Genomic DNA, 23,389 nt, shown 5'->3' on the forward strand with positions numbered 1-23,389 from the left:
TTGTTGCTTTCAGATGAGAACAGTGGTGGGGAGTTCAACTTTTGTGATGTACTTGGTTTGAAGAGTTTCAAACGAGCTGTTTTCTACCCGAAGGGAGGGGCTGCTGTAGAGAGCAGCAGACTGAAAAAGATTACTCAGACATGTGTGGATGAAGGCAAATAACATTTTGGGGTGGTTTTAAAGGGAAATCAACTTAGTGGCATGCTTAAAACCTTAAAAAAGTGGATTTTGCATGATATAGGTCCTTTAACAGTTCAGGTAAAGCTAGGGTTGGCGATCTTGGAAAACTAGCGTTAGCATGTAACGTCTCCCCAAGGCTCCTCCTAGCTAGCTCCGCCCAGCTCCCACCCCATTGGAGGAGCTCCCGTTGGGAGCGGAGACGCGGAGATGTCCGCGTCCAGTGCGTTCCTGGCGTAACCTGTCCGCAGCGCTTCGTTTCTTCGTTTTTCTTTAATTGTACTACGCCAAGTTATGGCGCACTCACCGGTAAGTAAACCCCCAAACATTCTTCTCCGCCATTCTGAAACGACGCTCCGTCCTTCTACGCGCGCACTGAACCAGGGTCAGTGCACGCCATTGACATGTACGCGCAGGGGGCAGGTCGAATGGCGAAGGGATTTGATTGGTTTAAAAAAAGGTGTCCCCTCAAGACTATTGCTTGCTGTTTTTCCCGTTTTACTCCTGCTGTAGAGAGCGGATATCTTCCAAACTACTTTAAAAACACGCTACGAATTGCTTCCCATCGGGTCATAAAGATCATTTTAACCAGTATTTAAAAAAATGTATCTCATTCAAATCGCCAACCCGAGCTTTAAATCACATTTCATCACATTCCAGCTTCCATTCTGACACCCTGGGTCCTCCAAAGACCAACGGTCCATCCTCAAGGTGAGGCTGGGCTTGGCTGGTGGGTTGGTTGGCTGCATGTTTGACTGGCTGACTGGTTGCTTGCTTAATTGGTTGCATGTCTGACTGGTTGGTTGGTTGGTTGGTTGCATATTTAACTGGTTGCTTGGTTGGTTGGTTGGGTTTTAAAAACCCATTAGAGATAGTAACTATACATTGATACTTGTAAGTAGCATTTGTTTTTTGTTTTTTTTTTTAATAAAGATGATATATGAGTGAGATGATATAATCTGATCATCCTTCAAAGAAACTGGAAAACTCCCTGAAGCTGCCGTGTTGATTCTCTTTACTATAGTCAGCATTTTTATAAAATGTAAAACACTGGCCTTAGTTTAAGACGGGAAGCGCTGCTAGCTGACAGTAACCACAGCCGATACTTCAGTTCTCTTCTCTTCAGTCTGATCCCCAGCTACTGTCTAGAACTCTGCAGCAAACTTCTCATGAGCCAAACCATCAAAAGTGTGTGGTTATTTCTGCTTGAGATATCTGAGGAGCAACTGTGAATATTTACATTCCTGTTTGTTGCGTTCGGACCATTAATAAAAGCCAGAACCAGCTCAGTGTAGGATTGTAGATTCCTGACATTTTCTCCACTGCTGATTAGTGTGTATAGCAATAAAGTATCTGTCCCATAATGATCTAATAATCCCGTTTTGAACTTCAACTGGAGAGTATTTTTCTTCAACTTATTTCAGAGTTTCCACATGTGTCATCATTGCTGATCTTGTTCCAAGTACATTTTCAACTGCAACTTTAAAGAAAAAGAAGGAAAACCTGATGAACCTGTTGAGTTCCCCATTTGTTTAGAAGAGGAAGTGTTTTCCAGCGGTGTCGCCTCATGTCGCAGCCTGAGTGATGTTTCCTTCATGTTTCTGGTCGTGTTCGACTGAGAGCAGCATTCCTGAGCGTCAGGCTGCGTTTGTGAGGCCGACCTGCTGAATCTCGGACAGATCGTTGGCAGTTCCTCCCCCTCTCGCCGTCCGCAGCGCAACACGAGCATTCATCTCCAAACAGCCGACGGTCCAAGTATTCGCTGACAGGCCGAGTTCACGGCGCTGAAGGGGGAAAACCAGCGGGAGCCGCTTTAACGACTCGGGATTATGGATTTAGAGCCATGTGGATCTGACAGGCAGAGCGTGTGGCTGAGAGTGACAGCTTTTTTCTGCTCGCGCTTCGTCTCCGCGGTCAGTTTTTGCTCGCAGCCTCGTAGAAAACTGCCAGTCTGTTCAGAAAGCATGCATTCCAGCTCCCAGATCCAGATCCAGATCTGATCCTAATGCACAGCAGCTTCCAGCGACCTGGTTTGGTAAACACTCCGACACACTGCCAGCAGTGATATTGATTTCCATTTAGTGTAAAGGGGAACTTTTGTCATTCAAGCTATGGAAAGTTAAACATCATGGTTCTGTACCCACAATTAAAAACATTGCTTTCCAAGTGGAGTGACTCGCTTTGGTTCTCGATGTGGACTGAGATGAAAATGACCCTCCCATTCTCTCTTCGGCAGTTGGTCTCTCTTTTGAACACAGACTCAAAGCGAGCATGAAACACGCAACTACTGTACGAAAATCAAATCTGCAACATGGCGGGCAGCTGTATTGTCTCCAAGCGTGGTAACACAATGCAGAGATTATCAAGACGATAATATTTACCATCAACACAAACAGCCAGCTGGTCGACAGCCACGACCGTCTCCCCGCAAGCCGCAAGTCAATCCGTCAATCGGGAAAAGCTCTCATAAACAAACCGACGAGTCGGCCGAAGAGCCATGAGCCTGTTTCAGACTCACCATAGAGGCTCGGGCCTCGTCACACGGCGACGCTCTCAGGGGAAACCGCTGAACTCTGGCAGCATTTTGAGAGACAACGGAGCTGGGAGCACTGAAAACGAAACCGAGGTAGAACCTTCTGAAAACACTCTGTCGCCGTGGAAACAGGGGAAAACAACTTTCTGAAGACTGTTTTACTCAGAAACCCAGAAGCAGCGGTGCAGAGATCACAGAGCAGACTTCATCACAACTGTTTGAGGAACAGATCAGCAAATTCAACCAGACGTTCGGTTCCGCTCTGCTGTCGCTGGACTGAACCCGGGCTCCGGGCGACCCAGTGTTTCCCGCCAGCCAGTCAGTCGGTGAGAACCGGTCGGTAACGGCTCCAGACGCCAGCCGAGCCGACAGGCGGGAACCGGTCTGTCTGGTCCACATGTGACGGGAAGCGCTGGCCGGAGGTGAAATCAGGACCATATGAATGACATTCCAGCTCGTCTCCATTCTGGGCGTGTCCCCTGTTGTTGCCGGCGGTTTGGGAAGTCTGGGAGCCGTCAGTGATTTAGGCTGCGTCTACGCTGTCCCGGCGCGACCTTTGGCCTGACTCATCCCTGCAGCGTGGCTGCACGGCAGATCGGAGCCGCTGATCGTCCGACCGGCTGCCGGGAGGCGTTATCGGCTCGCTCCATCTCTGCCGGCCCCGGGCCCGATCCCCGCCGTCGCTCGCCGCGCTTTGAGCCCGCCCGGGCGTCGCAGGTGTCGTCTCTGTGACTCACACCGTGGTTCACGGCTCCGTCCAGGTGTCAGCGCCGCGATCAGCGCCGCGGCGGCGAATCTGACACACTCTACCCAGGGATTACCCCGAGGATCGCTGCTGCATGACTCCAACGGGGATTCCCTTCACATGTGCATGCGCGTATCTGTGGCTGGCTGTGTGTGTGTGTGTGTGTGTGTGTGTGTGTGTGTGTGTGTGTGTGTGTCTGCCCATGCCTGCACTGTCTAAGTTCGACCACAGTCTTTCCTGTTTTTAAGACTTCCTTGAACATTTTCTCTTGATACTTCTAAACGTCCCCCAGTAGGAAGATGAGGACCGGAGGCCATCAGGCTCCAGAGCACTGCGGCAGGGAGGACCGGAGGCCCATCAGGCTCCAGAGCACTGCGGCAGGGAGGACCGGAGGCCATCAGGCTCCAGAGCACTGCGGCAGGGAACATCCAAACTGAAAAGAAAACATTGAATTAAATGAAAATTCAACAGTCCCCACAAGGAAAGTTAGTAAAAGTGGAATAAGTGGTTGTGGGAAGCTTTTGAAATCCAGAGCTACATTTGAGAAATTAAGGGTGGGGGGGGGGGGGGGTTAAAAGACTGTGATGAAATGTTGGTGCATCAAGAATATTTTAGTATAACAATATGAATAATCTCTGCTCTGCTTGTAATCACCGTGGAAAGGTATTCTGCCCGACTGAGATGGAACCGATAGAAACAGAAACCTCTTCTCCGCCGCTTGGCGTCTCTTTACGGCTGAAGGTTCCCTTTGTCTCTGTGGTCAATTGGAAGCATTTTCAGGTCTCCTTGTATCTCTGAGCGACTGTAATTCCTCCTCAGATGTCTCAAAATTGATATATAGTTCAGATTTCTCTTTGTTTATTTGACCATATTTCTTTCGAATGTGGTGCGTTTGCATGTAATTTACTCATTCTGCGGCGGTTTTAAACCGACCCGTGGTGATATTTGTGCCTGTTTCTCATGAATTGACCCTTTTTTGAAGATATTTAGTGTTTTGTGTCTCAGTTTGCATTTGATGGGGGTAATTATGGACGTCTGATTGTTTTCTATCAGTCTGAGGTCTGTTCCGGGGATCTCTGGAGCTCAGTTGTGTTTGAACTTGATAATTTTGCATCTCTTTCTAAAAGTCTGTGTGAATTTGTGGTTGTGTTGAATCTGTGCCTTTCTGGTTTTGTTTTTCTTTGGGTGGAGGCTGTGTTACTCTCATTTGGAGGATTTCTGTGATGCGCTTCACCCTCTGTGTCACTGCAGATTTTAACACGGTGGTTTTGGTCTTCTGTGGTGAATTTGCATGGTTGTGTGTGTGTGTGTGTGTGTGTGTGTCAGGTCTTTTTGTGTTTGTTTCGTCTGTCTTCATTTGGCTTCAGGTGGTTTCTGGTGGTTTACTGCTGGCCTTGCGTCTGTCTCTGGTCACTCGCTGTGTGACTGACTGTGAGGATTCTGTATCTCGTCTCGCTCGGTTCGTGTTTCACTCCATCTGTCTTCTTCTTTGTGTAATTTTGTGCCTCTTCATGAACATTTAGCATCTTTGTGAAGTCCAGATGGACGTTTTCATCTCTGATCATCAACAGCAGTCTCCAGATTCAGGTCAGATGTCTTCGGTTTGATTTGAAATGTGGGTAAACTGGAGAAAAACAATAATTAGATCAAGGTTTCCCAACCTTTTTCTTGTGGGACTCGGATTTTCACCGTTCCCCCTCCACCTCCGCTACACCCTGGAAAAGATGATGGAGCCTCGGAACAGTGAAATTTAGATTCTTTGTTGTTTTCTGTGACTCTGAGGAGAAACTCGCTCTGAGACTCGCTCTGTCTCGGGGTGTTCGCTTCAGCTTCAAACCTCTAAAGACGCTTTCAGCTCTGATTTCTCTTTCTTCACTGGAAGTCTTTATTTCTTTTTTTACATTTCTCTTTAGCCCGACATTTAATGTAAACACCTAAACATGTAGCTTTGTGTCATAAATGAATAAAATGCCGACTCATCTATCTTCAAAACATAAAGAATAACCTGTTCCATGACCAGGCCCGCCGACAGGGGGGACAAACAGGTCTGTTGTCCCGGGCCCAGGAAAAGCTGTCAGCGGGCCTGTCCATGACAATCTTTAAATCTGAATCTTCAAAGTTTTTCTTTGTGTCCATATTTTCACAAAACCAAACATTTACTCCCAGAAATGACCACAATCTCAACATAAAGCCAATTTTAATGAAGCCTTCTGCTCCAGACGACACTGAAAAGTCAAAAAAATGTCCATTTTGTTCAAATGTTCTCACACCGCTTCCTTTTCTTCGCAGGTATTCTGAAGCGTTTGGTATTCTGAGCTGGATTCTCTTCGCAATATTCTAATTTCTTCCTGAAATCAGAGCTCAGATTGAGACATATTTGTCCCCGTTTCAGCAGCGATGGTCAGCTGCTGGCTCGCCGGCTCCTCTCGTTCGCCAGCAGTAAAGAAAAACTGACTACTGGGCATTTCCGAACACAATGATCCATTTGTTTATGACAGAAAATATAATGACATGCCGTTTTTCTCCCCTGCTTTACATGGAGGTCACTATTGTTAGACGCTGCTGGAGGCACTTATTATTATTATTATAGCCGGGCTCTCCATGCAGCCGCAGAGCCTCGTACACACAGAAAGCCCTGGCAGCGGGCCAACGTGACCACAGGCTGATCTGCTGGTCCTTCAGCAGCTTTACTGGACCAGAAGGAACCGGAGTTCCTCGTGTCAACATAACTCAGAGGGAAATGGAAGTCCACATGTCGCTTTCTGAGGAAACAGGGACGTCTTTGACATCTCGAAAGGTCGACTTGTTTTAGAGCGTAAACAGTCAGAACCGCCAAGTTCTGACATGAAGGATCCATTTCACCGTTTGAAAGTTGTTTGGTAGCATTTTGGTGCGACGTTCATGAACCTGAAGGAGAACAGAGCAGCAGCCTGGATCATTAGCTTCACCCGCACGGAAAAGAAGATTCCAACAGCTACTTCTATCCACATCTGTGAAATTTTACAGTCTTGAAAGACAAAACTGGAATTAAAATAGACCCAAAACACTCCACCGAGACACCAGATAAAGCGGTGTAGCAGAAGGATGAATGGGAAAATCTGTCGGAAGGTTTGAAATACACCAAAATGACATGATTCCCACAACAACAACCAGAAAAAACACTGTCTCATGAGATGTGTCCAAACTGCTCTGCAAAATGAATGATTTGTAAAATGTAAATAAATCCTGACCAGATGAGACGACTCCGGCTCAGAGGCGGAGCCAGAGAGCAGCAGGACGCCGCCGGAGTCGCCTCGCTCTGACTTCATGATTCAGCGTGTTTCGCTTCTTCCTCTTCCTGAGGATGAAAGACTGAAGACGTGAAATGGAAAAAAAATGGCGCTTTTCAGACCCTGAAGGTCAGATGATTGGAGGTGCGCTCTCCGTGGTGCTGAAGCGAGGTCACAGAGGTCACCGAGGCAACCGAAGTGGGACGAGTGAGGCTCGTTAGAGAGAGAGAGAGATCAGACCTCGACCGGCCCTCGTTTCGATGGGTGGGCGTGTCCTGCGACTGACGGCGGCGGCTTGGAGACGTCCTGGCGCTCGCTCGCCGCTGCGGCGGCGGTACGACGGGGCCTGCTCACAGTAACAACCCGCCTGCGCTCTCACGCCCCTGCGTCTGCAGAGCGGCCGTAAATCTCTCCCCGGTGTTGTTTTAAATCCGCTCATGTTAGCATTAGCCAAGAAAACACATCAGAAGCAAGAAACGTCTGAGCTCCATCGGGGTGCAGACGGAGAGCGAGGGCGCCGCTGGGAAAATAGCAGGACGCGCTGACTCAGCGGAGGAGAGCGTGCACGGCGGGGCGCGCACGTTGAGGTGTGTGGGCACCAATTTACACGCCGATGGAGCGATTGTGTAATGGCGTGCGGCTGCTTAAAGCGCCGAGCGACCTGCGAGGAGCAGAGGCCAGGAGTGACTTCGCACGGCTGCATTTCCTCCCGACCGCAGAGCCTCGTAAAGCCGCGCAGCCGGGCCGCGCTAATGGCGGCGGCTGCCCGGCGATGCCTCTTATTGGGGGGAAACACCCGGATACATTTTCCAGCACATGACTTTGTTTTCCTGAATCGACAGCTCCGCCTCTCAGCTCACGTCTGATGGAGACGCAGCATCATAAACCCGGAGCGGAGGCTGCGCGCTGCAGCGCCGCAGCGCCGCTCCACCGCAGGCCGTCATGGAAAAGCTGCAGGAAGCAGCGAAAGCAGCCGTCAGCAGTCCGGGCTGAGCCTGGGACCGACTCGGAGCGGCCCGCCGCCTCTCCCCGTCCTGTTTTCACACATGTGAGCAATAAAACCCGCGCGCTCTGCGCCTGTGCCAAACACACCTATTTTATGAAGCACGGAGAGCGGCGAGCGAAGTGTGTGTGGATGGATGGAAGTGTGTGTGTGAGTGTGTTCAGGGTGGAGGTTCAGCGGGTGCCAAGATTTTCCACAGTGTTTACTGACACAACACATTTTAATGGTTTCATTCCAGCGCCAAGAATTGAGAAATCAAGTGGCATCAAAGGAGCGGCGGGCAGACGGAAGTCCATTGTTTACACTCACGGCTGCAGCTATTTCCATCGGAACGGCGGCCGCTCCGTACGGACGCCGCCGCCAGAATGTTTCGCTGGTGCAAACGTCTGCGCTCGCAGTGTTTGCATGGAATATTTTTCCCAAAAAACTGTCCGGTCAGCGTGAGACCACACCTTGACCGCTGCTTCCCGTGACACTGAGCTGCATGTTTCCCCTGAGCGTCCCTGCTTCGGACCAGTGGCTCCAGTTTTCCCCTCAGATCAGCACTTCAGACCTTCCCGACTCCGAAACGTCGCTCTCTGGTCTTCCAGGAGCAAAATGTCTCCCGATCCCACCGTCACAGGGAAGCAGTTGACCAGGAATGCGTCTCACTCTGGCGGTCGGCCTCGGGCCGCCTCGGTGACCTGCTGTGACCCCCAGCAGGGGTCAGAGTGCAAGAACCTTACAGCATCGCTGCTTAACCTTTTGCCCTCTGAGGATGTTCAAAGTGAGGGTCACATGACCAAACGCTGAGCAACGCGCCCAAGATTCCCTCCTCTGGTCCACCGTCCAGACCAGAGACGTCCAACACGTCCCAGTCCCCCTCAGTCCTCCTGCAGCTCAGGGTCTTCTGCAGCGGCCGGACGGGGAACCCTGAAGTCACCACCTTTAAACGTAAAGTTGGAGCTGAGTCACGACTCTGCGTGAAAGAAAGGCTGTTTTTATTGTTGACGGTGGCTGAAAACCTGCGATCTTGGGTTGTACAGTGTGACGGGTTTGAGGACGGAGACCATAAACCGCCTGAGGTCCTCGTTAACGGTGCCACAGGTCAGCCCGGGTCGTTTCCTTTCAGACACGTCTCCTTTTATTTCAGCACGATAATAAATCTTGAAAATTCCATATTTATTTCTATATATGTCGGAGGTGTCAAAAATTAAAGTTCCGGGGCCACAACCAGCGCAATTTCATCTTCAAACTGGTAAAGTACTGCAGTATCAACCTCTACATTTAAACTTTACAGTTTTTCTCTTCTGGGGAACAGATGATGAAAATGTCCATATTTTCACCAACAATCTCAAAATAAAACCATTTTAATGAAGCCTTCACCCACAGGAGCTGTATAAAAACTTTTCCTGCAGCTGTTGCATTATGGGTATTTTCACAAACTCTTGGCTTTTAAGCTAATGCTAGTTAGCTAGCGCCGATGGCAGCGTCGCTGATATCTCAGTGTTTTGTTGTTTCTGCTGCTCTTTAGAAATCATTTTTTTAAAAAAAGCTGTTTTCTTTTGACTTGTCAGACCGGATTGGAGCCTCTTGTGAGCCCATTTTGGCCCATGGGCCTTATTTTTGACATCTCTACTGTACACATGATCTTTTTATTATTATTTTTTTTTTCTGACAGAAGTAATGGTAACTGTGTGATATCTGGCACCTCCTCCCGCCCCGGAGGCCTCTGAGACGTATGGACATGAAAGTTATGCTGAGCTTTTTAAAAAAAGCAAAAAGAAAAAATCTTCATCATCTTGAGGAGCAGCGCTGCCAAGTCTTGGTCCTCAGCCCCCAGATTTAGTTTCAGCCCCTCTGTGGAGTCTGAACAATGAGTCTGGAGTCGTGTGAGGTCCCGGCGTTCGGCACCGACCGGTGAATCGTCTGCTCTGGCTCCGCGCTGCTGACAATGGAGGGATTGTCTGGAGGCCCGGAGCCCGTCCTGCCGGAGAGCCCACCAGCAAAACACCCCTCGCTCCCTCAACAATGAAGTCATGAAGCCGTGGCAGTGATTCCACCTCCAGGCAATCTGCCTCTTGTTTATTCTGCAGGTCCAAACGTCTGCTGCCAGTTAGCGGCGATGCAGCGGCGGCGGCGGCGGCGGCGGCGGGCCTCCTCTGCGACCCCCGCGGTGGACCGCTCCGCCCGGGCCGCCGCCGTGGGGTAAAGCCAACAGCGTGACTTCACCCGGCGGCCGCAGCCGCGCTGAATTTTCCCAAAGGTTGAGGAGATTATCGGGTTGCACATCACGATAACATCACCGGCAGGGTGGGCCGGTCATCGGGTTACAACGCAAAGACGCACCGTCGGCCAGATCATCACACACCAGGCGGCCTTACAAAAGTAGTTTTGTTTTATTAAAACTTACACAAACATAAATAAAAGGAACACTGGATGGAAAAACCTAGCAGGTGAAATCAGATGAAGGTCTTACAGGTATGCTACAATCTGGTAGGAGGAACAACATGTCCATACTGCTTTTGGCTAGGCACGTACACAGAATTGTCAAAATCAAGATACATAAATATAGAATTTAAAATGAAGCCCCTGTGTTTTAATAAGAAAAAGCGTGTCTACTATTTCCTCTAAGTGCTGCTTAATGAATGTCGTACAGACATAAAATATAAATGATTTTTTACAGCCAAGAGGTCACTTTAACAATGACCTGTCTCTGTACTTCTATAGCTAATAAATAAATATTTAGTGCATATTCCCCATTTACCTCACTGAAGAGCCAAATGAAAAACAAAATTTAAGTTTAAAAAAAAAAAGACGAACCAAACTCAACTTGGTTCCTTCCGAAGTTAAAAAAGACAAGAGTCAATTCGTGTCGTTTCAGCTCAGACAGTCCAGCTATCTGCAACCGCTCGTCCATCGTCCAACAGAACTAACATGTCGATGTCCTCGGTCTCCGACACCACGGCCAGGGGCCGTGGGATTCCTGTCACGTAGGGAACTAAACTTTTAAACGCTGCAGATCCGGGCTGAGGGGGTTCTTCACTGGAGACTAGGCGTTGGATTTGGGGAGACCCTTGGATTTTGTGCACAAACGACATGAATAAACCGAAGATCCAAGGTCTGAATCAGAACAGAATCTCGTTTCAGAGGTGAAACTGACATGTGGAGGCGTCCGCCTGCCTCGCTCGTCCCAACGCTGCCTCAAAGCTTTTTCTCTTGGTTTTCTTTGACGTCGGGCAGATTTTGTCTTGCAGATGAACGCTTGGTAAATTCAGCTAAACGGTAGCCAATCAGATGACCGACGGCTTTGAGGAGAAGGAGTTGAGTCGAGAGACGGAAACTAAAGCGGCCCGACAAACTGAAGGGGCTGAACGTCTCAAGACGATCACGATACGTCTGAACAGACAGTATTTCAGCTGGAAGCAGAGTTCTACTTTCAAACAACAGTGCTCGCTCGCTCGATCTCTCTCTCTCGTTCGACCTAATTTTAACCATGTAGATTCTGACTTTCTTGTTTTTAGATCATTTTGACCAAAACTTTTTCACCATACTGTTCAACTGGAAATTTCAATATAAGAAACCCGACTGCACGAAGAAAATCTGGTGCGATGCAGATCCGTCCAACAACGCCGACACATTTCCGTTCCACTGTGGCTCCATATAATGACAAGAACTTCTGAAAATCAAACAAAAAGGCCCCCTCTAAACCTGGTTTTGTTGCTTTTGAACGTGTTTCATGTTCAGCGGAGCCTCCGAGATCCAATCAGTGCCTCGCCGCCGAACTGGAACCAAAGTGTTGGTTACTTCCTGTCGGGACGCCTCGCTGCCCGCCTGTTTTCACACTTCCCAGTCCTTTCAGGGAAACATTTATGCATCAACTGCTGCGGGTCAAAACAACCCTGGAAGCCTTGTTATTTTCATCCTGTGATAATCTGCTAAGCACAAGCAGATGCTCCGTCCAGCAGCAATCGGCGTTGATAAATCCGTCCTCGCTGCGCTTCTCGCCAGCAAACTCACTTCCTCAGTCGCTCCCTCGCGGTTTCTTTAATTAGTGCATAAACACATGTCAACTCTTAAGTCTAAACGCCGTAATCTGACCTGAATGTACTGAAATTTCCCAATACAAAACCACAATACGTTACAAAACGAAGAAGAAGAAGCTCAATAAAACTTCAGTGCTATTTTGGGAAAGGTTGAAGCCCCGTGTCTGTTTTTCAGGGAGAGAGGAAAGACGGTTTCTCGTTTAAGGCAGTTGCCCTTTTTCAGTTTCTTTTTCTCGTAAAACACTCCGAGGCTACTTGATGAAGAGCAATGTGAAACAAAACACACGTACAACAAAAAAAAAAACAACAGTTTTCAGACAAATCAACAACAGAAATCAAACAGTGGTTCTTTGGCATGTGAAATGTTCAGTAGCTTGTCCGCTCCCCGCCACTTTCAGTTTAAGTTTCCCAACTTTATGGCCCCGAAGTACGTCCCTTGTCCCTCCGGGTCCAGCATCCCGGCGTTGGACACGTTGACGAAGAGGGCGTCGCCCTCGTCCAGCCGCACGCCGCGGCCCTGCTGGGCGCAGTACATGTTGTAGCTGGTGTCGTTCCAGCGCATGGTGCTGCCCGTCTTCATCAGCAGCACGGCCTTGCTGTTCTGCCGGATGCTCTCGTGGTAGATGTACTGGATGAGCTGCGTGTTGCTCACGTCCACCGGGGCGGCGCCGGCGTGCCCGCCCTCCTCCGCCGCGCCGTGCCGGTAGTAGCGGAAGCAGGTTTTGGCGTAGACGTAGTAGAAGCCCGCCTCCATCACCAGCAGCTTCCCCTTCTGGTAGAGCATCTTGTGGTGGTAGCCCTGCACCTCGTCCCAGTCGATGGTGATGGCCTTGGGCTCGCCCTCTGCGGAGCAGCAGAAGCTCGGTCAGTTCAGCCACTACACACATCCTCACAAAAAATTAAGACTTGCTGTGGAAAACGAGCACAATCTCAACATAAAGCCACTTTAATGAAACCCTCTGGAGCAAAGTGCAGAGAAATCCAAGAGAATGTTGCACTGAGTCTGATTTTACAAACTCATCCTGGCAGCAAGACTTTTGAGCGTAATGACGCTCCCATGATCTCAGGGCCGCATGGTTGTGTCCAGTAATCTTAAGATATTTCTTCAAAACCAACAATGAATGCTTTCTTTGATACCTTCGTTATTTGAAGGGAAGAAAAACTATCAATATCAATATCACTGAAATCAGACAGCTGTGATCCGTTCTTTTTGGATAACAACAGATGAAACTGTGAAAGTCTTGTTCGCAAAGCAGCTGAAGCCAAGAAATCCGGAGGAAAACTAACAACAGTGAACTCACCTAATGGAGGGAGCTCTGTCTGACACTGGCTGTACAAGCATCACTGTTTCCGTGTGTGTGTGTGTGTGTGTGTGTGTGTGTGTGTGTGTGTTTATGTGGATGACAGCATTGTTTATTGTTCATCCACATTTCAGGTGGAAGCGGATTTGTTGATCGTTTCTCCAAACGACGGATTTTTCCAGCTTTTCTCTGTGGAGAAGCCACCATTTCAACTGGAAACGTGAAGCTTCTGTTGTGTTTCAGCCGTGGGTTTACACGACAACGGAGCTCAGAGCCACTGAAAACCGGCTCCTGAAGTGGAACTTTTGAAAACGCTCCGACTTCGTTAATAACTGTAATAATCCAACTCGGTGGCCTGTCCATTCGAATGCCCGTGTGTGTGTGTGTGTGTGTGTGTGTGTGTGTGTGTGTGTGTGTGTGTGTGTGGGGTTTCATCACTAAAACAAACAGCAGTCCCAGCTCGTGCCCAGCCTGAGCATCTATAATGTCGTGTTTTCCTGTTATAAAATTCGGCTCAACTTTATTCATAAGGCGCCTCAGAACGTGTTGAACATTTATAGACATCAAACAGCTAAAAGCAAAAGGAGCGAGCAATGAAACAATAAAGACAATAAAACGGTGACAGGAAAAACAGATGCTGAGGGTGAGAACAGACGGTGAAGCCGCCTGCGTGGAGCAACAGCAGCTCTCTGAACAGGCGAAACCAGAAACGACACTTTGCTGCTGAAGACTCAGAGCATGAATTAACAGTTCGGTCTGTCTTTTCTGATGCTCGTGTCGATCTCAATTTAATGATAATTTTCAGCCCTAACAAGAAACGTCTGCCGGTTTGAGAAAATTCACGCTCTACAGTTTGGGAAAACTCTAAAAATGCTGTGAGCAGCTGCCATGTGGGCGAGTGGACCCGGGCTGGACTCACTTCTTGGGTACTCCTGGTAGGTCCGGATGGGCAGGTGGGCCGCCGGCAGGCTCTCCTTGGAGGTTTTACACCTCCTGGGCTTCCTGGTGTCTCTCAGGGCGTTCAGGACCGGCTCCGTCTGGACCTCCTGGAGGGAAACGGCAGGATGGACAAGTTTCAGAAAACATGCTACGTCTCTGGATCTGTTCATCCACACTGCACACTGTCCTCAGACCACACACACACACACACACACACACACACTAAACGAAAACAGTTTCCCAGCAAGCACACAGTGATGGGAGCTGCTGTGTCTGCCACACATCCGGCGTGGGATAAAAATATCAGGTATGAGTGTTTTTATTTTCCCTCTTCCTCCACCTGCAGGACCGGCTCGATGACCCCCGTGGTGACGGCATGGTCTGCGCTCCTCATCAGTCATGTGTGAACCATTACTGCAGTGAATAATTCATAGTAAAGGACTATAAAGCCACCGCTTTCTTATTTGCTCTGCACAATCAGCTGCAAAACGATGGACATGGACTTTTGTAACAACTGTGATTTAAATAGAAGCACTTCTCTCTGACAGGTGATGCTTTTTGGGGATTGACGGCACTTTTCTTTCATTTTGAGTCTGCAGAGGATGAATACACAGAGCATGGAAACAGTTCATTCCCTTTCAGCCAGTTCTTAAAGAGACGTATGTTGCATGCATGCATGCATACTGTGAGAATTTGAAATATATTGCAAAACCCTAATTTCCATTAAGTGTGTATTTATTTTGTGTAAATAATTCAAAATGGAAATTTTCCAATATTAAAACTCCGTAATTAATCTGAGCTAAGAGGAAAATTGACAAATGGTTTCACTGTCAGAATAAAATAAAGTCAACAACTATTCCTGAAGTCCCGTTTCCATGACAACGTTTCCAGTAAAAATGCATCAATGTGGTGTTTTCGGTTCAGAAGTTGGTTTTGACTGAAACAACAGAAACACTGAAAACAGTGCAGTTTCAGCATCAACATCAACAATCCGGCTGCACAGAGACGACATTTTCGAAAAGTTCCACTTGGGGAGCTGTTTTCAAGAAGTAGTGATGAAGCAATGAAAGTTTTCTATTTTTAATTGTCGTCATGTAAACGAGGACTGAGGGAGACGATACGAAGACGGACAACTGTTCCTTCAAAACAGCACCAACTAGTGGCCTGGGGTGCAAACTGCAGCATTCCCGTGTGTAAACATGGCCGCTTCCAAAACGTCACCATCTCAATATGAAACGGCAAACGCCACCGTCAGCTGACGGTTCCCCAGCTCGCCAAGTCGAAGCATTTCTAATCATCCCGAATCGTCCCGGAGTCACAACACTCTCACATCAGCTGTTTTCCTGATCCCGGCCAGTCCTGGCTTTGACTGCGTGCCAGATGTGTTGGGGCTTGTTTTGGGTTTCCTCCTGCCGGCGAAAACACCCATTCGTCTGGAAATGGAAAGTGTTGCTCCACTTCCCAAACCGGCTCGGCTCCGCAGGCGCACCTGCTGCCCGGCGCTAAAAATACCTCCGAGTATTGACTCTACAACCCAAATCCACACTGACTGGCACAGATTCTCATCCCAGATTAGCAAACGTGTTGACGGAGTTGAATGAGGTCGTGTCGGCTCCACGACGGGATTAGCGGCGCGTTCCCAACGGGCCCTGAAGAAGGAGGAGGTGGTTTAAGAAAAACCTCTGGCTGTGCGTTTACACGACAACGGAGCCACTGAAAACTCAACTTCTAGAAAACAAGAGAGGCGCTGCTCGTGTGCTCCACGGCTGAGTGGAACATCTCCTCTGCACATGCTCGGTAGATCAGTGTTTTCCTGATCCTGCCTGGAGAGGAAGAAGGAGAAACCTCCACCCCTCCCCCGCCCCCGCCCCCGCCCCCAGCCCTCCATGCTCAGGCCGGGTCCTGCAGGCCTCCGCTCGGCCCTCTAGCTCCGTCCGTCAGTCAGCAGGTCCATCACGTTGCTGAGCGGTTTCTACTCGGGCGGCGCTCGGCCACCGCAGCCCAGCGTCTCCTCAGGCGTCTCGCACACATCGCCACAGATAATAAACATTCCCATCAGGAGCTGCGTCCGTTTCGCCGTCCCGCCTTCTCGCCACTCCCCGAACCGGCACATCAAAGAAGACCCGGCTCTCCGGCGGGAGCACCGGCGGCCCCGGCGTGGACGCCGGGCCAAGACGACCCGTCACCCCGACACCTCATAAAGCTCCCAGCACGACTCCGGCGCTCGGCGGGAAGCAGAACGGGCCCGACGGCACAATGGGCCCCTCAGTCCAGCTCAGGCTGGGTGGTTTTCACCGAGGAGACCCGGCCAAACACAAATACATCATTTCAAAGGAAACCAAAGCATCATGGGAAACCAAACACTCCTCAAGCAAAGCCCCGCGCCTTCGCTCTGTTGTTTTACTTCCTGCGTGGATTTCTGACTCAGTTCTTCAAAGCTTGAGCCAAAAGTCAGGCGCTGACGTCCAGAAGGATTAAGGACCCTGGAGCTGTGAGCAGGATTGTGAAAGTTGCTGCTCGGTTGCAGAGACTTGATTAAAAACTGCCTGGAGTCACTTTATAAGCTGAGCTGCTGTTTTATTGGGCGTTGCTGTGACACATTAACCTAAAGTCGGGGTCAGATCCGTCATTCAGCTCAGCTGATCAGACATCATTAACCGGAGCAACAAGCTCAGCTGTGTGCTCCACAATGTAACAGTTACAGCTAAGTTACAGTTACAGAGACGCACCACTTTTCTAAAGGACGAGAAGAAGAACGGACTCTGACCTTCACTCTGACTCTGACACTTCAACACACAGACGATAAACGTTAGCTCCTTCACTGAACCTGTGCTCTGAAGCCACTCTGCACGGCGGCAGCCGGCAGCGAGACGATCCAGACAGACAGGAAGCATCGCCTCCAAGCGCCTCGTGAATCAAGAGAAAACACTCATTTCACGACTTTTATCGAACACGTGGCGTCAGCAGGCCAGAAGGCGGCGTTCCAAAGGTTCAGCGCTCGTGTTCATGTTGGCTGAAATGTGTCCTGACTTCAAGTTGATGGAATCTGTTCCACGTTTTACCTCAGAGGACACATCCAGTCCGATTCCATCCTGAGTGGGCCGGACCGGTTCAGAACCGCCACAATAACCCTGAAATTTACCTCTGAAGGTTTTTTTTTTCCTTGTTGTGGAGCAGAGTAAACGTGATGAAAACTAAATAAGTACTATCAAAAATCACTACAATCTGAACTGTTGCATTATGGTTTTTTTTTGTCTAAACTCCCCCTGGAGACGGCTGTGAGGCTATTGCTACTTAGCTAGCCTTCATTGCAGCATCACAGATCTCTCAGCTCAGGTCTCCGTGTTCTGCTGAAATCTTTTAAAAGAAATCTCTTAAAAATTCAAATTCCATTTGTTCTTCTCTTTTTGACCATGCTGCATGTTCGAAGTAAATCTTAGTGATAAAATTAAGAAATAAAATTAAAACTCGGTGATCAGAGCAGGATTCAGTATCTGTGAGTACCGAAGGCCCTGGATTTGAGTGTATCCTCCACTTTTTAATTTATTCACATGAAATAAGACAAAACCTGCTTCGTTTTCAAACCGTCTTCATTCTGTGAATCTGAAAGTGTTGCTCAGAATCTCTTCTTTACAGGCAGAAACAGCAAAGTGCCAACATCCTCCCTCAGTTCTGTCTTTTATCAGATCCATTTAAATGTCGTTTCATGTGAAAACGCGCTCTCCATTTTGTTTCAGGAAAGTTTCATGTTCACACGGCAACGTTTTGAAGATAATGTAGTTTTCATGTTGGACCACAAGTGGGAGCTGCCGGCTGTTTCTCTATGATTTTACACTCACATGCTGCAGAGAACAAGACGCCGTGACATTAAAACACTCATGTTCTGCCAAACTGAGCAATATTGATGAATGATGCCAGCACACACTCTCGTTTCTCCACGAATCAAACCTATTTCCAAACACAATCCCCACACCGACTCGTCTGCTGGTGATGCTGCTCGGTCTGTGAGTCAGTGACATTAGAATAAACCATCCAGCCAGGGGCCAGAGGGGGTCCGGTTTGGGGACCATAGGACTTCATATTTGCTTTTTGCAGATGATGTTGTCCTGTTGGCTCCATCGAACCTGGACCATCATGCACTGGGGTGGTTCACAGCCGAATGTGAAGCGACAGGGATGAGGATCAGCACCTCCAAATCCGAGGTCATGGTCCTGGACCAGAAGAAGGTGGTCTGTCCTCTCCAGTTTGGTGGAGAGACTCTGGCCCAAGGGGAGGAGTTTAAGTATCTTGGGGTCTTGTTCACAGTGGGGGACGGATGGAGGTGAGATTGACAGGCGGATCGGTGCAGCAGCTGCAGTGATCAGTCGTTGTATCGGTCCGTTGTGGTGAAGAAGGAGCTGAGCCGAAAGGCGAGGCTCACGATTTACCAGTCAGTCTACGTTCCCACCCTCACCTATGGTCAGGAGCTTTGGGCCATGACCGAAAGGACAAGATCCCGGATACAAGCGGCTGAAATGAGCTTCCTCCGTAGGGTGGCTGGACTCCCTCAGAGACAGGGGGAGGAGCTATATCACCAGGGAGGAGCTCGGAGTAGAGCCGCTACTCCTCCACATCGAGAGGAGCAGCTGAGGAGGCTCAGCTCCTCTTCAGGATGGACGCCTCCCTGGGGAGGAGTTCTGGACGTGTCCCACCAGGAGGAGACCCCGGGGAAGACCTGGACACGCTGAAGAGACGATGTCTCTCGGCTGGCCTGGGAACTGGAAGAGCTGGAGGAAGAGTGTGGGGACAGGAAGTCTGGGCATCTCTGTTTAGACTGCTGCCACCGCGACCCGGTCCCGGATAAGCCGTCGAAGACGTTAGAATAAAGCGTCCCTCAGAATAAATCCCTCAGTGGGTTCAACAGTCGACAAGCTGCGACGGCGTCCAGCGGCTCGCTGGAGACGTTCTGCACAGAACGTCCAGCCGTGAGAAAAATCCTGAACCACAAGCAGCTTCCCTCCGAGTCCAGAGGCAGAAAGGTGTTTTTCCCGCTGCGGTCTGACCTCTCGCCGGCCGGCTCGACCACCTGGGAGTTTTGTGCTTCGCTCTCCAGAAGCAAACACGCCCATGGGAAAATCTCCGCTCCTGTCAGAGCAGTTTCAGATGGATATCTGGGTCTCATTTCACCACTTTCTACCCCTCTCTTTTAACAGCACAACCACACTGTAACGCGCACTGTACTTCCCCTTCAACAGATGCCTCTCCTGCTTTTTACGACACTTCTGAAGCCACAGAGAAATGATTTCCCTTTGCCGATCAAAGCCTGTTCACAGGAGAAACTGGACGATTCAGTAATAAATCTGTTTCATAAAATCAGCTAAAACCCGCAGGCGCGTTGCAGTGTTGTGGCAGGATGAAGCCGTGTGGACGTGCACGAGTCAGAGGTCACAGAGAGGTCAGACTCACCTCCATGGGCCGGTGCGGCGCTGCAGACAAATCCACCTGCAGACAGAAACAGGGCAGGTCAGAGACGTGGATGCGGAGGCGACGGAGCAGCCAGCGACAGAAAACAGGTGACGACAGGGAGGAAACATCGAGGAGCCGCTCAGGAAAGATACAAGAGCAGGTCTGAGTGTGGGACTGGCAGGAGGATTACACCCTGCATTCCTCAGGAAGCGCCTGGAGGCAGACACATCTACAGCAAAGGTCGTCAGACTCGTTCCAATAATGAATCCCCCCTTTCAGACACTGTTTCCAGTGAAAACATTTCCAAACCACAAAAAAGAGAAAGAAACCCTTTAAATAAGGGCGGATTCTGTAGGTTCTGTTCAAAATAAACCACGAGGAGAATCCTGAACAACATCAATGTTACGATAAAATTCCTAGAAAACTGAGGAGTCATGGAAAAACGTACGAAGCTTTCATGGATGTAAACCATTAAAGCTTTTTGGCTGTTTTGGTGCAAGAGTTGAAAAATCACAACAAGGGAATAAATAAGTTAGTTTCTGTAAAAGTGAAACGCTGTAAAGAATAAGAGGAAACTCAACAGTTTGCATTGACCTGGAGCAACAGAGAAGAAAGGAAAGGTTGATCAGGGAGCAGACGAGGCTTCAAGACTGGAATCAAGCCTGATTTCAAAGGTACACAAAGGTTTTAGAGAGGGAATCCAGAGGGGAACACAGAAGATGTTTCTCTGGGAAGCAAATGTTGAAAACCGAATAATAAGATGGAATTCATACCCGACTGTAAGGATTTACGAAAGCTGTTCATAGGGAGCATAAAAGTTATCAAAACTACTGAACATTTGTTCCTTCAGGAGAACAAACCTGTGGGTTTGGTGCTTAAACTGTTGCAGGAGCATTCAGAGGTTTTTACAAAGACAAAAGTTGCTGTCAGGGAACAAAACATTGAGAGAAGTGAATGAAACGCTGAGGCGGAAGAAGCCAAACTTCTGGAGATCAATGGAAAGTTGAAAAGAAGGAAAAGAAGAAAAACAAAATCTGCAACAGCAAGAAAGGAACTGAAGGAAAGCAGTGAGTTATTGAGACAGAACACCAACGTGAAAATAAACATAAGGTTTCAGGACTTCTTGAATAAAAATGTAAAGGTTGATGTGAGTAGAATCAGAAAGAAAATGTACTTTGAGGGAACACATTTAGTCAGAATGTAAAGCTTAAACCGACTGAATATTGAATATTAAATGTTTATTATCACATTACCCTGTGCAGCACTCCAAAGTGCCACTAGGGGTGCTATTGCCCCAGTGTTTCATGGGAAATTGTTACTGGTTACTCAGATAATGGACAGGGTGAGGGGAGGAGTCAAACTGCCAACCTTTGAGTTGGAAGACTCAACAGTTCCTCGTGAGGAAAATATCATGGATGTTAAAATATCAGACACGAAGAACAATTTAAAAAAGATTAAAGCATGAAGCTTAAGAGGGAATAATCTGGAAAAGGTTATTAGGAGATATTTCAACAGCATAGCAAGTTAATGCAGCGGGAAATGCAAACGCAGTGTATTAAAAGGTAAAGGAGGCTGCGTGTGCTACGACTTGAAACAGAAATGATGAATAAACAGGAAGAGAAAAGAAGAAGCTGAATTCAAAGCGGATCGTGCTGCAATACTGAATTAAAGTGCGAGGGAAAATCTTTTAATAAAGCAAGTCTCTCTCCCTGCAGTACTGTGAGCTGCCACTAGGTGTACCATTCCCACAACCAAGAAACAGTAAGTGGATGTGTAGTTTTACCCAGAAGCAGCTAAAACAGCTCCAGGTTCTCACGCGCAGAGCACAGCCGCTTTAAGGAGGAAAAAAATCCCCTCCTCCGATCAGCACATTCCTCTGCAGGCACGGCACGGCCCGGCCCGGCACGGCACGGCACGGCACGGCCCGGCACGGCACGGCCCGGCACGGCACAGCACGGCACGGCACGGCCCGGCCCGGCACGGCACGGCACGGCACGGCCCGGCACGGCACGGCCCGGCACGCATCCAGCTTTTCCTAAACATCTCCAGGAATCCCTGCAGGTGTTGATGGGCAAACGGTGGCTGGCGGCCAGACTCCCGTCCGCACGCCGCCGCTGACTCACGCTGACAGCGCAACCATCAGCATCTGTCCTCAGTCCAGAAGAATCAGGGGTCAGGAGGGGCTGGGGGGGGGGCTGCCCCGGTGCCCCGGGGCCTTCGAGGAACACGGATTGATGGATTGATCACCACAGTGTGTGATGTCTGAGAGGCCTCCTGCTTTCCTCCAGCTTCCTCCTCTCGGTGGCTCCCAGGCAGAGCATGAGGCCTGCAGAAGGAGGAGGAGGAGGAGGAGGAGGAGGATGCTCCCCAGGTGAACTCTCAGCATCCTGACACCGCGGTGGAGATGTGGTCTGCTCGCTTGGCTTGTTCAAACACGACGATTATTCAACTCCAGAAAACCAGCAGAACGCCGCGAAAACCGGGCCGGTGGCTGCAGCGGAGGGTTATTTTACACCGCGGCGGATGATTTAGCTGCACAGGATCCGAACCCCGGAGGAAAGGGGGCCACGTGAGGTTACGCAGACAGCGGGACTTCAAAATAAATAAATTAAAGCTGTAAACTGTCACGAGCTGAAGCTGGAACATCCAGAGGCTTCCTCTCCGCCGCCAGATTCCTGCTCAGGCTCAACCGTTTACAACTTATGACACGTATAAATTACAGATTCATGGCATGTAAACACGAGGCTGGAGTGAAAACATCTGCATCTCTCTCTCGCTGTCTCTCTCTCTCTCTCTCTCTCTCTCTCTTTTCTTTTTCTTTTCCTTGTGCAAACCAAGACATCTCGCACGTCCTCATCCGCGGCGCAGCAGATGTTATCAGCGAGCTGAAACAATAATGTGAGCAGCGGAACGTTTCGAGGCTCGGTGAGATGTTATCAGTGTTTTTACAGCGGAGGAAGAGGAGTTTCTGAAACACGCACGCCGAAGCGCGGCGCACGGAGAGAGCAAAAAAACAGGCGCTTTCTGTCTTCCTCCAACTTCTGAGAGGAGAAGCCGCCTGAACACTTATCTGTCACTTTACTGCCTTGTAAAAAGAAAAAGAAAGAAAAGGAAAGGAAAGGAAAGGAAAGGAAAGGAAAGGCGTCAGTGCAGCTGGAGTCACCTCCTGGACTCTTGGTAAATATTTACACGCAGACACAAAGTTTGCGTAAAAGCGCACTGAAAGGAAAAAGTGGCGCACGAGGAGATCAAACCCTCAAAGAAATAAAGAAACAAAACTAAAGCAGAGCACGCCACGCGCGAGCGGCCCCTACCTCTTGCAAATATCCCGTCAGGTGTAATAAGATCGCCACGCTGGAAGCCACCTGGAGCAATCCCATAACGGCCAGGGTCCCGAACAGCAGCGGCCGGTACGTGGGCTCCGAGCTCTGCACCGGGTGGAAGCGGTGCTGCCCGGCCTCCATGTCGACCGCGTTCCGCAGGTAGCCTCGGTACTCGCCGTGCGTAGCTGCCATGGTGCGCGCGCTGTGTGTGCCGTGCAGCCACCGGGCCAGGTCCCAGACTCAATGCAGGAAAGGAAGCTGAGCCCGCGAGAGTCCCTATAATCAGCAGTGGGTGGGCTGAGACACACACACACACACACACACACCGAGGTTTCTCTCTGTTCTTTTTCCTCTTGACGCAGCCAATCAGAGGCGACCTGCGGCGCGCAGACTAGAAAGGACTTGAAACGGGGACCGTCAACCGGATCGACCTGAGCGCGCGACAGGTAAAGCGAGCCCTTTATGGCTGCGGCGGCTCGGAGCCGGAGATCCACCCCTTCTGCGCGTACACACCCCCCCGCAGGGACACGCGCCCGGCGCAGCAGCAGGGGCGGAGGGCACATCCCCCCCAATCCCGGAGGGAGAGCCCTCCGCATCTGTAACAGTCAGCTGAGCCGAGTCTAGAAGTC

At 49.5% G+C, this 23,389-nt stretch overlaps 1 protein-coding gene across 1 annotated transcript; it reads right to left on the reverse strand.

Annotated features, from left to right (window-relative positions):
- Nucleotides 1–10,382: 10,382 nt before the first annotated feature.
- On the reverse strand, nt 10,383–23,169 carry tnfsf11 (TNF superfamily member 11). The gene is made up of 4 exons (XM_030112823.1): nt 22,752–23,169; nt 19,438–19,473; nt 13,973–14,099; nt 10,383–12,595 (listed from the first exon to the last, which is right to left on the reverse strand). Exons 1-4 carry the CDS (start codon nt 22,950–22,952, stop codon nt 12,147–12,149), a joined length of 813 nt encoding a protein of 270 aa, XP_029968683.1. The 5' UTR covers nt 22,953–23,169; the 3' UTR covers nt 10,383–12,146.
- Between the last annotated feature and the right edge of the window lie 220 nt (nt 23,170–23,389).

The sequence above is a fragment of the Salarias fasciatus genome, chromosome 16 (genome assembly GCF_902148845.1).
Source record: "Salarias fasciatus chromosome 16, fSalaFa1.1, whole genome shotgun sequence".
Lineage (NCBI taxonomy): Eukaryota > Metazoa > Chordata > Actinopteri > Blenniiformes > Blenniidae > Salarias > Salarias fasciatus.